The sequence below is a fragment of the Typopeltis vanoorti genome, chromosome 22, assembly GCF_054136105.1.
Source record: "Typopeltis vanoorti isolate ZY-2024b chromosome 22, IOZ_Tvanoo_1.0, whole genome shotgun sequence".
NCBI lineage: Eukaryota > Metazoa > Arthropoda > Arachnida > Uropygi > Thelyphonidae > Typopeltis > Typopeltis vanoorti.
Window position 1 is genome coordinate 40,760,907 of NC_143570.1, and position 13,933 is coordinate 40,774,839.

Below are 13,933 nucleotides of genomic sequence, written 5' to 3' on the forward strand. Positions count from 1 at the left end.
GGAGGGTTTGTGGTATACTTTCATGGCTATTTTGTTGTGTGTTCTGGTTAGTGTTAAGTTTAGGAAATTGATGGATTTGTTCTGTTCAGTTTCTATGGTGAATTTTAGTCTGTTGCTGTAACTGTTTAGGGACGCTTTTAAGGTGGTGATGTATGTAGGATTTCCAATGCACAGAATATCGTCCACGTATCTGCCATAAAATGTGATGCCGTGGGGGAGGGAAGGGTGGAGTAGGAGTGATTCTATGTGTGCTAGGAATAATTCTGCTAGTTGTCTGCTGATGTTTTGCCCCATGGGGAGTCCGAAGATTTGAATGTACATGTTGTTGTTGTTGAACTTGAAGAAGTTTGCCGAGATTATTAGTTTTATTAGGTTAATAATGTCATTGGGTGTTAGTTTAGTACGAGAGTGTAGGGTGTGGTCTTCTGTGAGTAGTGTGTGTACGATGTCTAAAGTTCTGGAGACATCCACATTGGTGTATAAAGAGGCTGCATCCAATGAAGTGAGGATGTCTTCTTGGGATAGGGTTAGGTTTTTTATTTTCTTGAAAAGGTCGTCCAAGTTTTTTATCATGAAGTTAGATGCTGTAATCAATGGTTTGAGAAGTTTCGCTACGAATTTCAATAAAGGAGCTGTAGTGGTGTTTTTGTAGGAGACTATTGGCCTCGTTGGGTACTGTCTTTGTGGTTTTTTATTTGTCCGAATATACGAAGGGTGCGTGTGGTACGGGGGGGGAGTTGTGTTTTTCATTGTGGTTTTGTATATTTTGTCTCCATTTCTTAGGGTGTGTAGGGTACTGTTGATTTGTTTAATGAGGTCGGGGGTGGGGGTCAGTTTGGATTTTTTGGTAGGTGTGTTGGTTGGTTAAGATAGCTGTTATTTTGTTGTGGTAATCAGTTAAGTTTGTGATGACTACTGTATCCCCTTCATCAGCTTTATTGATAATAATGTTCGGGTTCCTTTTTAGGGATAATAGGGCTTTTTGTAAGTTGGGGGCGATGTTTGGTTTTATTATTATTTTACTGTTTATGATGTTGTTAATTTTGTGGAATATTGTTTCTTTGTTAGGGTCATACTCTAATTTCGCTTGGATTTCGGTAATGATGTCTCTGTTTTGTATATATTTTGGGGATATACCAAAGTTGTGATTTCGTCGGGTGTGAGGTTGTGGTGCGATAGGTTGATGATGGAATTGTTTTTTGTGGGTTTTAAGGCAGTAATATCCGAAGGGTTGGAAGCAGTGCGACTGTTGTATTGGGTGTTTGTTAATGTGTACCATTTCTTTGTTAGTGAGTACCATTTCTGATGCAAACTCTATCAACGTACACAGGCCCTACATAATCTCCGAGGTTTGGAAGCTACACAACATAAAATTGAGGTCACAACCCCGACCAATAGGCGATAACACAAACACTTCAAAAGCAGAAGCACCTACCCGACCTGACATAGCATCCACTTCCTCCATGTGTTCAGACGACGACCAAGAATAGTTGAAACGGACCGCACCCCATCAACCCCCTTCCCCCCCTCTAAAAATCAGTTGCTGTTTTCAACCCCTTTCACCCTTTACCACCTCATATAAATAGAAAAAATGCTCCGCCCATCCTTTATAATATATATGTATATATATGTTATTCAAAAAACCCAGATTTTTTCCATTTGTTATTTCAATTCTCCCACTTGCCAACCCCCCCCCACATACAGTAGTTTGGACAACGCGAAAGAAGAAGAGCCACAACACCCAGAAAAAGGTATGTGCAAATTTCTTGTCCTCTATGCAACATATATTTATTGATAAATATACATCTATAATGCCCTAAGAATCCGTGAGAAAAGAGGCAATGGCGTTTAAACTGGGGCACTCCTAAACAGAAGCAGGCAAATAGCCATAAATATAATAGTTTGTTAAGAAGAGTAACATGGGAGTTTTCCCAGAAATAATATCCATAATGTTATAAAAAAGATATAAAGATAATAGGCAATGGTCAGATGCATGAATATGAGATATAGTCTAAAAAGTGGCAAGTAAGTAAAGGAGAGAAAAGACATAGTAGGAGTGAAAATTAATCAGTCAGTCCGAAAAAAAAGAGGAATTCCTAGAGAATTTCTCTTTTTTGTAAAACAAGATAAATAACAGTTACAAAAGAATGACACTGATGTACAGTAATAGTGGAAAAATGACCACAGAAGATGATGCAGTGAAATTATTTAATGAGTACTATGTCAGTGTATTTCATACTAGTGAGAGGAACTAGAAGTAAATCACCTGGAGGTATATATAGTTTGAGCAGATTAGCTATATATATATATATACATATACACCGTATATATTGTATATATACACTACACATATACTGTATATATACACTAAGCACAGCGATAATCTCTCTGATTGTCACTCCTCTGATATTTAACTTTGGAGTAAAATGGCTCCAAAGATCAAGGATAATCCAAAGATCTGCACTAATGTGTTCCAATGTTGTGGTATCCAGAATGCCTTTAAATGTCAGCAATCCATTTGCAACTTAATTTATAGCTGTTCTCTTGTAATGAATACTTTTTGTATTTCTCTTTTCACGTTATGCACCCAATGAAGTCCTATAAGAAGACAAAACTAGTTGTGCATTCAAATAATAAATAATAATAATTATTATTATTATTATTATTGTAAGGGCATCTCCATGGAATCCAAAGACTCATTGCAGAAGACCAATACTATCCACACAATCTATCATGCCTTTCCTTGAACCCGTTAACAGACAAAACACTAACAACTGACTCTGGCAACCGATTACATTCATTCACAACTCCCCAAACAAAAAATGTAGTCTACTAACCACACCTTTATTCAACAAATAAAGGTGTGGTTAGTAGACTCCAGGGATGACTCCTTGTTCTGACCCCTCTAGCCAAGTGCTGAAACATTTCCCCTGCATCAATCCTAAAAAACTCTTTAAGCAACTTAAATGTTTCTATCCTATCCCCTCTTTTTCTACAATTAACCAAATTCTGCAATTCACACACCCTCAATTAATATTCATCGGGGACATTCCGCAGATCACTCACCTCTGAATCTTCTCCACTGCTTCCTCATCCCCAAGAAACCCAGTTTTTTTTATTTATTTATTTTTATTTTTTAAGTTTTTTTTTTCCTATTTTGTTATCCCTCAGCTACTAATCTTATCAAAATTTTCAAATTTATATATATATATTTGATGCAATGGATTTACTCAACTATATGACATAATTAAAGAAATTAATGACTAGAGGCCAAGATATAACAGCAAATGTATCACTGACATTTGAAGGCATTCTGGATGCTATAGTATTGTTGGACACATTCACACAGGCATGATCAGATATCTGAAGAGTGACAATCAGATAAGTTATAGCTAAGGTTAGTATTAAGATGGACCAGATTAAGGACACTTTCTGTTGATTCCACGATTCTTCTCTCCAGCTCATCATAGTATCAAAAAATGTTTTCTGATTTGTTCCAAATCACTGGATGATTGACAAAATCTTCACCATAAGAGTGAGCAGAATTAAGAATGCGATTAGCTAGTGTGCTGGCTCTAGATCTGCCATAGGTGATGTGGCTGATGTTCTTCCATATGCAAGTCAATGGATTTCTCCGTCTGATCAAAATAGAGCACACTGCAGTTAAACTGAAGATGTTAAACTCCTGGATATGTTAGGCTGTCATGTTTTGGTTTAGGTATACCAAGTAAGGAACAGAGTTTGAATAGAGGAGTGAAAGAAATGTGGATTTTAAATTTCTTGAGAATTTTAGTCAACTTTGGTGAAACAGAGCTGATATATGTTAAAGATATAAAGCCTTTAACATCAGAACTATCTTCAGTATTTTGAGCAGTGATTTAAAGTACTTTGAGCAGTGATTTAAATAGTTGCTTATGAACAGTCTGTTTAGGATAACTGTTTCTCTGAAAGGTTGTGAGGAAAAACTGTAGTTATTTGGTAATCTGGAACAAATCAGAAAACATTTTTAGATGTTATGATTAGCTCAAGAGAAGAATTGTGGTATCAACAGAAATAGTCCTCAACCTGGTCCATTCTTAATTCTAACCTTAGTGAGAATCAGATATAACCTATCTGATTCTCACTGTTCAGCTATCCAACTTTGACAAACATGAGATTATGCCTGTATGAATGTGCCCAACAATAATATGGCATGCCTTCAAACATCAGCAATATGATTTGCAAGTTAATTTATAGTTGTTGTTCTCGTGTAATGGATCTTTTTGTATTTCTCTTTTCATGTTATGCACTCAATGAAGTCTTCTAAGAAGTTTAAACTAGTTATGCATGCAAATAATAAATAGTTTTTTTTCTATTTTGGCATTTCTTGTCTTCTAGTCATTAAATTTCTTTAATTATATATATATATATATATATATATATATATATATATATATATATATATATATATATATATATATATATATATATATATATATATATATATATATATATATATATCCTACATAAGATAGGTTCCAAAATCTATAGCACATCAGTGGCACATGTGGACAATTATTTATATAAAAAGATGATACCTAATCATGAATTTGTTTCTTTGTTTTCTGATCAGTAAGGAATAAAAAAATAAAGCAGAAACAGAATGTATATAAGAATTTTACTGGATCTTTTTGTATTTCTCTTTTCATGTTATGCACTCAATGAAGTCTTCTAAGAAGTTTAAACTAGTTATGCAATGCAAATAATAAATAGTTTTTTTTTCTATTTTGGCATTTCTTGTCTTCTAGTCATTAAATTTCTTTAATTATATATATATAGATATATATATATATATCCTACATAAGATAGGTTCCAAAATCTATAGCACATCAGTGGCACATGTGGACAATTATTTATATAAAAAGATGATACCTAATCATGAATTTGTTTCTTTGTTTTCTGATCAGTAAGGAATAAAAAAATAAAGCAGAAACAGAATGTATATAAGAATTTTACTGGAGGGATTCTGTGTGTGCACCTGAGAGAGAGAGAGAAATCGATTAACTGGATTGCCCTCTTCTAGATACTATCAAGAATTTTTAGAGATGTTTTATTATTATTATTTTCATGACCCCCATGGAGTCACAAGACTTATTGCAGGAGATCAACACTAGTGAACACAAAATCTATCATACCATTCCTTAAAATATTCCACAGTCTGCACATTCACCATCCTCTCAAGTAATGATTCCTTACTTCCCACTCTCTATGCAAAAAAATTATTTCTTACCCTTTTACTCACCACCTCTTTTTGAAACTTTCAGGGATGGCCTCTTGTCCTTGTTCCACCATATGAAAAATTTCCTTAGTGTTAATACAATAATAACCCTTGAACAAATTAAATGTCTTGATCATATCTCCCCCCCCCATCCTTTGTCTTCTATCCACCAAACTCTGCAGTCTGCACATCCTCAGTCCATCCTCATAATCAATGTTCCACAGTCTATATATAATTTTTGTTATCTTTGTTAGAAATCCTGGTGACCAGATCTGAGCACAGAAATCCAGCTGTGGTCTGATCAAAACTTTATACAATGGGAATAGCACACTTTTGTCTCTCTGAGATGTCTTTGTAGTATATCCTTGGAATTTTAAATCTCTATCCACGATCACTCCAAGATCCCTTGTTTCCTTCACTTCTTTCAGTATCACTCCACTAAGCGAGCATGAAGCATCCCATTTGTGGATCCCAAGTTTTAAAACTTTACATTTAGTTGCATTAAACTGATATCCCCATGCCTTTGCCCATCCTTCCAGCTTATTCAAATCCTCTTGAAGAGCCAAAACATCAGCACTATTACTAATAATCGTCCCAAACTTCACATCATCTGCAAACAACTGAATATCTCCCTGTAGTCCTGTGACAATATCATTGATTGACATAAAGCATGAACATCAATGTTCCCAGGACTGAACCCCTTTGAAACTCCACTTGTAATACTGCTCCTCCATATACAGTATCTATCAGAGAGCCAATCACCAATCCAAACCCATATAATTCAACTTGTAATGTGGCACCCTATCAAATACCTTGGAAAAATCAAAAAAAAAAAAATGACAGTGTATGCCTTACTTTTGTCCACTGTTTTTGTTACTCTGTTGTAGAAAGTAACCAGATTAATAAAGCAAGAGCACTGTTAAGCAAATCCATGTTGGCCCACATAGATAATATCACCCTCGTCTACCCAATTCTGTAGTTCCTACCAATTTTTCAAAATCTTATCAACAAAAGAAGAAATATAAACAGGCATATAGTTTGATACCTCCATTATACTTTATGCAATGGTAGTATCTTGCCCTCCTTCTGCTTTCCTGGACTTTCATTAAAAGCCAAGCTGATGCCAAGCACAGTCAGTTTCATAGCACATTCCCTTAAAACACATGGTGAAATTCCATCTAGTCCTCCTGCCTCCTTTGACATTTGGTGTACCCAGTATTCAAAATACATCTTCTTCATTCACTTCCTCTTCACTTCGAAGTGATCATTAAATAGTTCAACTATGTAATCTTGCAATGGTCACCCAATTCCCATCTCCACCCAGCAAGATAAGCCACCTACTATCATTTTTTAATTATTTAATTTAATTCTTTAATTTAATTAAATTTACTTTAATTCATTATTTAATTCTACTGCTACTCTATTATAAATTTTGAGTAAATTACTGAAGCAGGTCCTATCTTTTATAAAGCCTTTCTGCTCAATAGAGTTATTGTATTCTTATACACTCATTGATGGATTTTCCCTTTAATACTTTAATCATCACTCCAGAGATATTAACTGGTCTGTAATTTGTCACTTAAGCAAGATGGTATCATGGCTTCCATACTAATTATCAATCAGTTTATGCAAGTGGTGTGGCTGATTTTATTAAATTCTGGCAATGTGATAACAAAAAAGAAACTAAAAAAAATCAAGCAGATCATATAGCTGAAGAAGAATAATAAGAAGAGTACTGAAAAAAAAAAAGTTGTGTTCATATCATAACATATCAATGGCTTCTCTCAACTAGGAATTTAAAGCATCTATAGATATAAAGATTTGTGCCAAAACATTATGTACTCAACTCGTAGTCTTGTTTTCCTGGAAGGGCTGGTGCATAAAATTCAGCCAAAGAGGATTGCAAATGAGTCTCAAGTTCAAGTTGTATGGTGCTGTGCTTGCCATAACATGATTCACAGTACACACATGCTTAAATCATTAGAGCATGCTTAGTATAACAGCAGCCAAGAGAATGTAGCTTAGGCTGAGACAGGGTCTATATTAAACTAGATTTTAAACTAAACTAAACTACATCCTCAACTACATTCTGGAAGAATGCAAACCCCACATTATCTGCACAAATTAGTATTGCCAAAGCTATGGTAATGTACCATATTATTTTATTATTATTCAGGCCTCCATGGAGTCAAAAGACTCATCGTGGGAGGTCCTTCCTAGGAAACACAAAGTCTATCATACCACTCCTTGAACACATTGACAGTTCTCGCTCTCACCACTCTATCAGGTAATGCATTACATGGTTCAACCACCCTCCATGAAAAGAACCCACTCTTTACTCTCTCTTACTCACAGCTTCCTTTCGTAACTTACAGGGATGGCCCCTTGTTGCCACTCCTTCCTGCTGTTCAACCAAGTGAAAGAACTCCCCAGTGTCAACCCTGTAACCACCTCTCAACAATTTAAAAGTCTCAATCATATCACCTCTCCTTCTATCTACCAAACTCTGCAGTCCACATTTCCTCAGCCAATCCTCATAACTAACATTGTACAATCCTGAAACCATCTTTGTTATCTGCCTTTGTACCCTTTCGACAGTTAATTTATCCCCTTCAAATCCCAGGGACCAAATTTGAGAATAATAGTCTAAGTGTGGTCTGATCAGGGTCATATACAGTGGAATGATAACTCTTTTATCTCTGCAGGTCAGCTCCATCTCAGTATTGCAGCAATCCTCCTCTGTGTTACCTTCGCCACCTTTGCAATATGTCCCTAGAATTTCAGGTTTCTATCAACCATCAACTCCAGATCTCTTGTCTCCCCTACTTCCTACAGTACAACTCTTCCAATGGAGTATGAAGTGTCCCATCGATGTGTTCCAAACCTCAAGACCTTACATTTTGCTGCATTAAACCGACACCCCCATTCATTTGCCCATCTGTCTAGTTTATTCGAATCTTCTTGCAGGGCTACCACATCTGCAGTATTACTAATAACCTTCCACAACTTCATCATCCATAAACAACTGAATATCCCCCTGCAATCCACTGACAATGTCATTGTTATAAAGATTAAACAATACAGGTCTCGGTACTGAGCCCTGTGGAACCCCACTTGTAACCTTCTGCCTCTTTGATATTGCTCCACCATACACAACTCTCTGATACCTATCGGACAGCCAGTCCTGAATCCAGTTGACCAACCTGATATCCAAACCCATGTGCTGCAACTTATATATCAGCTTATCATGTGGCACCCTGTCAAATGCCTTTGCTAAATCCAAGAAAATGGCAGTATATGCCTTTCCTCACCAACCCCCCTCTTGTCACTTTATTATAAAAGACTAGCATATTACTAAAACAAGAGCACCCCTCAACAAATCTATGTTGACTCTCACAGATAACATTACCCTCATCTGTCCAATGCTGTATAAGGTCCCTCACTAATTTCTCCAAGATCTTAATAACTACTGATAACACACAAACTGGCCTATAATTAGACACTTCTAGTCTGCTACTGCTCTTATGCAATGGCACTATCTTACCTTCCTTCCATTACCTGGGTATCTTTCCCACAGCCAGAGTTTCATTGAAAAGCCAGGTCAAAGGAGCTGTTAGTCCTTTAGCACATTCTCTCAAAACTCGTGGTGAAAAACCATGCAGGTCCCACAGCTTTACTGACATCCAGAGTACTCAGTATGTGGAACACACTCTCCTCCTGCACCTCTGATCCTCGAACCTACCCTATCCCTCTAGTATTAAAATTTACTCCTCCAGGATGAAATATTTCAATAAAGTGTTCATTGAACAATTCCACTGCATCAGTCACTCTATTCCCATTTTTATCCCACAATGTCATTCTTCCACAATCATTTCTCCTCCTGCTAGCCACATAGCTAAAAAATTCCTTAGGATTTTCTTTGGATCTTAGGACCAATCTCTTCTCATATTCCGGTTTTGTCTTCCTTACCATACTAGTCACTCTCCTGGCCTGTGTCTTATATTCTTCATGCATCTGCTTTTCACCAGTCTCCTTATATCTCTTTCATAGCGTCTTTTTCACATGTAGTTCCTGTTTAATATTGTTTGTCATCCACTTTACACCAAATTGTGTCCTCTTCTTCACTCGTGGAATGCAGCTTACTATTGCTGCTAACAAATATTCCTTCACAATTTCCCACACACTAATGATATCCCGGACTTCAAATTCCTTCCTCCATGAAACTTCCCCAAGTTGATATCTAAGCCTATTTTATAATAGTCACCTGTCTTATAATTCCACATACGTTCCCATCTCTTTGATACTCCTGCATGTCTATTCATCTTCCAAGTCAAAACCACATGGTCACTCTCTCCAACTGGTGGGAGAGATGTCATCTCAGTTATTATCAACTCTTCTGATGCTATAACCAAATACAAAATTCTTGAACCTCTTGTTCCCTCTATTACATGTTGGCTAAGACATCTGTCCCTCAAGAATTCTATAAATTCCATTCCCTTATTGCTACATGCATTTTCCTCTTCCCAATTTATACTGCTGTAGTTAAAATATCCTATAACAATCATTCTTCTTGCACTTGCCAAGCTCAACTGTCTAAACATCTCCTGGTCCCTACCCTCTGTGCTCCTTGGTTTGTAGCAACACCCCACTAAGTATCCTGTCTTGCCCACCTCTATCTCACACCATATCCTACCTCCCCTTTATTCCTGATACTCCTGGCATTAGTATAAAGCATAAAAATGCCACTGTTTCTATACCTCTAGACTCCACTGGCTCAGTGTTACCTGATGTCATCCCCCTTTCTCCCAAGCACCCATTCCCACAAGAGGCCACCTCTGCTACCATTCACCCTACACCTATCATATTGCAAGGGATGTATGATATGGCACACGTCATACCGAAAATAGGAATGCAAAGATTAGTGGCCAGAACAGAGTCCCAATATGAATCCAACTCAGTACCTTTGGAAGAGTTAGAACATTAGCTGAGAAGTTCAACATGTTGAACTTCACTACAGAAACTGAAACAGATTTAGTGGAAATTCTAACTAGAAAATTGGTATCTCTAATCATAGCCAAAGGCTTGCCAAAGTATACTGAGGTTGGGAGAAAATAAAGGGTATGGAAGTAGTATAATTTCTGCAAAATAATGGTAACAATCATACCAGACATGCCATATATCAATAACTGTGTACAATAAAGTTTCTCAATTAAATCATATTTAAGATATAAATTATTATTATTACCAAGTCATGTAAATTAAAAATTAAAGAACTACTATACAAACCATGTTTTCCAGAAAATAAGCCTGTCTGAAAGTACACATTTGGTTCTGTTCCATCCAGATATGAGCATTCAACACTATGTTGTGTTGCCCAGTAAAGGTGACCATTTGGAGAATCAACTGATAGTTGCTTCGCCATAGTAACTATTGGTAGATGCTCTGGCTCACTACCATCTAAATTTGCTCGGAATATCTGTAACAAGTTTCATATTATTTAATCCCTTCCAACAAATTAATCAAAATCTTTCTAACAAAGTTCATATAATTAACAGAAATTCTAGCTGAAGGGGTTATATGTTAGGGGAGGTTATTGATACTCAACTTTTCAGAACTCTTTAAATGTGTAAATAAATGTGTTAGTTGTTACCACACACTTTAGACTGAACACAAGTTTATGCTATTTGCTTTGAAATGGTAAACTGTTCTTAGCTTTTTAATGCAAGGCTAGTTATAAAAAAATAATCTAAATATTAGGCAAAAAATTTCAGTAAGTTACGTGTCATTTGATTTTTTCCCTTTCCCTTGTTAATAATTATATGTTAGAATGGGGAAGGGGATGATGCTGAAAAAATAAATTAAACTCCAGATAACAGACATCAGAATGAATGTTTTTCAGAATTTTATAACATCAGTTAGGAATTTTTCAGATAATACGTAAAATAAAACTATAAATAACAGACCCAGAAATGATTGATTTTCAAATTTCAGGTCAGAATTGGCTAGATTGTATAATTGGGAGGTAAAATATTAAAAGGTCATATACCATATAATTCAATATGGATTTTTTTACACCTCTGAATTAAACACATTTTGAATTTTTTGTATTTTGTTTTGTTTATCAAGAGCTTAACTTTCATACAAATGAATATTCACTAGAGCAGTAAAGTGGTTTAGCATCTTATATTCCGATTACTGAACAGATATACAAAAATAGAACTTAAATTTAATGCATTAGTATCAACAATATAACAATAACTTAAATGCTGCTATACCAGAGGTCCATTAAAGTAAACTATACAAAACAACTAATTTCATTCATTATAAGAGTGCTAAAGATGAGGGTAGTTTGAAAAGTAAATTACAATTAAAATTACATAAGTACTTTACATTATTTGTATTCCAAAGGTCAAAAGTCTTAATATGGTAGGTGTAAAATAGATGACCGAAGAGATTAAACATGCACACTGGAAGAAGTTAAATATTGATAATAATTATTTGCATGAAGTGTACAAAGAGCAGGCCATGAATGTGACTTCAAATAGTAAGGAGAGCAAATTGTAATATGAGAAGAAATTACACAATCAGGGAAAGAATAATCCCAGAGACTGTTTTGATATGTGGCATGTAGAAACGATACAATATCGAGAAAGATTATGATAATAAGACGACATTAACAGATGAAAATTGTAGAATGTTAACTACTATGAAAGATATAGTTGAAATATTCAATGAACAATTCATCAGGATATTTCATCCTCGTAACTCTGATATTATGAGAAGCTTGAGCATAAATAGAATGAAAGAAAAATCAAATAATAGTGATCGAGCAAAAGGTATAGCTTCTTGCTTCAAGAGGGTAGCTTCTTTATATGAGTTGCCCCAGTCCTGAAAATAGTTCAGGCACAAACTTGTTTGCTTACACTTGGATAAATGATTAAACCAAGTATATAATTTCTTTGTATGTTTAATTTATAATGTTATTTTGTTAATATAGAAAAGATTTTTCACAGAATAGAGGGAGAAAGAGATAGAAAACAAGTCATTTCTGGAAACTGTATAAAGAAATTGGACGAATTGGGGGTGGTGAGGAGCAGGTTCTTTTCATGGCGAGTCAATGTAAATAATCAGAGGGTCTCTGATTATTTACATTGACTCCCTGCATGCTAGTATTATTACACACTCAGTGGTAATGCATTTGCTTGCTTAAAAACTAGTAATCTGAGCACTTGAAACTTAGGTTGAAGTTCAACCAGGATTATGACTTACATAGCAGTTACATGTTCTTCCTCTGTCACCTTCTTCTAACACTTCCTCTGAAGTGTTCCAGATTATATCTAATGGTTTATTGCTTGGTCATCATTTGTGTGAGGAAAAACAACCATGGTTCCCACCTTAATAAGATGTAGAACTTCCTTTCAATGTAATTATTATTATTATTATTATTTCGGGCGACTCCAGGAGTCCTTAGACTCATCGAGGGAGGACCTAAACATCATGTCCACACAACTATGCGATTACATTCTCACAGTATCTATCATACCTTGCCTTGAACTCGTTAACCGTCATAGCACCCACAACAGACTCTGGCAGCTTATTCCACTCATTTACCACTCTAAAAGTAAAGAACCCAGCTCTAACACCCCTGCTAACCACACTCTTGCCCAGCTTCCATAGGTGTCCCCTAGTTCTCCCACCACCAGTCCTGATCTCAAAAATATCCTCTGAATTAATCCTATAGAATCCCTTTAGCAATTTGAATGTCTCAATCATATCTCCCCTCCTCTGCCTATCAACTAGTTTCTGCAACCCACAAATCTTCAACCTGTTCTCATATGGTTCATTCCATAGACCTGTTATCATCTTAGTCACTCGCCTCTGGATCCTCTCCACCTCCTCTCCATCAAGAAGGAACCGAGGTGACCAAATCTGGGCACAGTAGTCGAGATGAGGTCTTATCAAGGCTCAGTACAGAGGTACAATAACTTGCTTGTCTCTGCTCATCAAGGTATTTTTCAACAACCAAGTGAGTTGATGAGCTGATTTAGCTACTTTTGCAATGTGCCCCCTAAACTTCATCTCCCTATCCACCAACACTCCCAAGTCCCTAGCCTCATCAATCTCTTGGAGTACAGTTCCACCAATGTGGTATACTGCTGCTAATCTTTTCACCCCAAAATGCATAACCTTACATTTTGTCACATTAAATTGACATCCATTCTCCTTAGCCCAGAACTGCAATCTATCTAAGTCATCCTGCAAGACTTTGACATCTTCTGCATTCACTATTGCCCTACCCAACTTTGCATCATCAGCGAACAAATGAATTGTTCCACTTAGATCCTTCCCTATATCGTTAATGAACAGATTAAACAGCAGTGGTCCAAGAACAGAACCCTGCGGCACACCACTAGTCACAGGTCGTCTTTTGGACTCTACTCATGAATAAACTACTCTTTTTGATATCTCTCCATCAACCAACCACCTATCCATCTCACCAACCCTATATCCATTCCCATATGTTGTAGTTTACGGATTAGTATTCCATGTGGTATCCTGTCAAACGCCGTTGCCAGGTCCAGCATTATCACTGTAAACCCATTTCCCTTATCCAGTTCAGCTGTCACCTTGTTATAAAACCTTGAGCAAGTTACTGAAGCATGATCTACCCTTCAC

General features: G+C 36.2%; 1 protein-coding gene across 1 annotated transcript in view; it reads right to left on the bottom strand.

Annotated features, from left to right (window-relative positions):
- LOC150094345 (proto-oncogene tyrosine-protein kinase ROS-like) overlaps positions 1-13,933 on the bottom strand; it is a 719,271-nt gene that overhangs the window by 375,774 nt on the left and 329,564 nt on the right. The window contains exon 18 of the mRNA XM_090412445.1: positions 10,544-10,733. Within this exon, the coding sequence (XP_090268571.1) occupies positions 10,544-10,733 (190 nt within the window). The remainder of the gene's footprint in view (positions 1-10,543; positions 10,734-13,933) is intronic.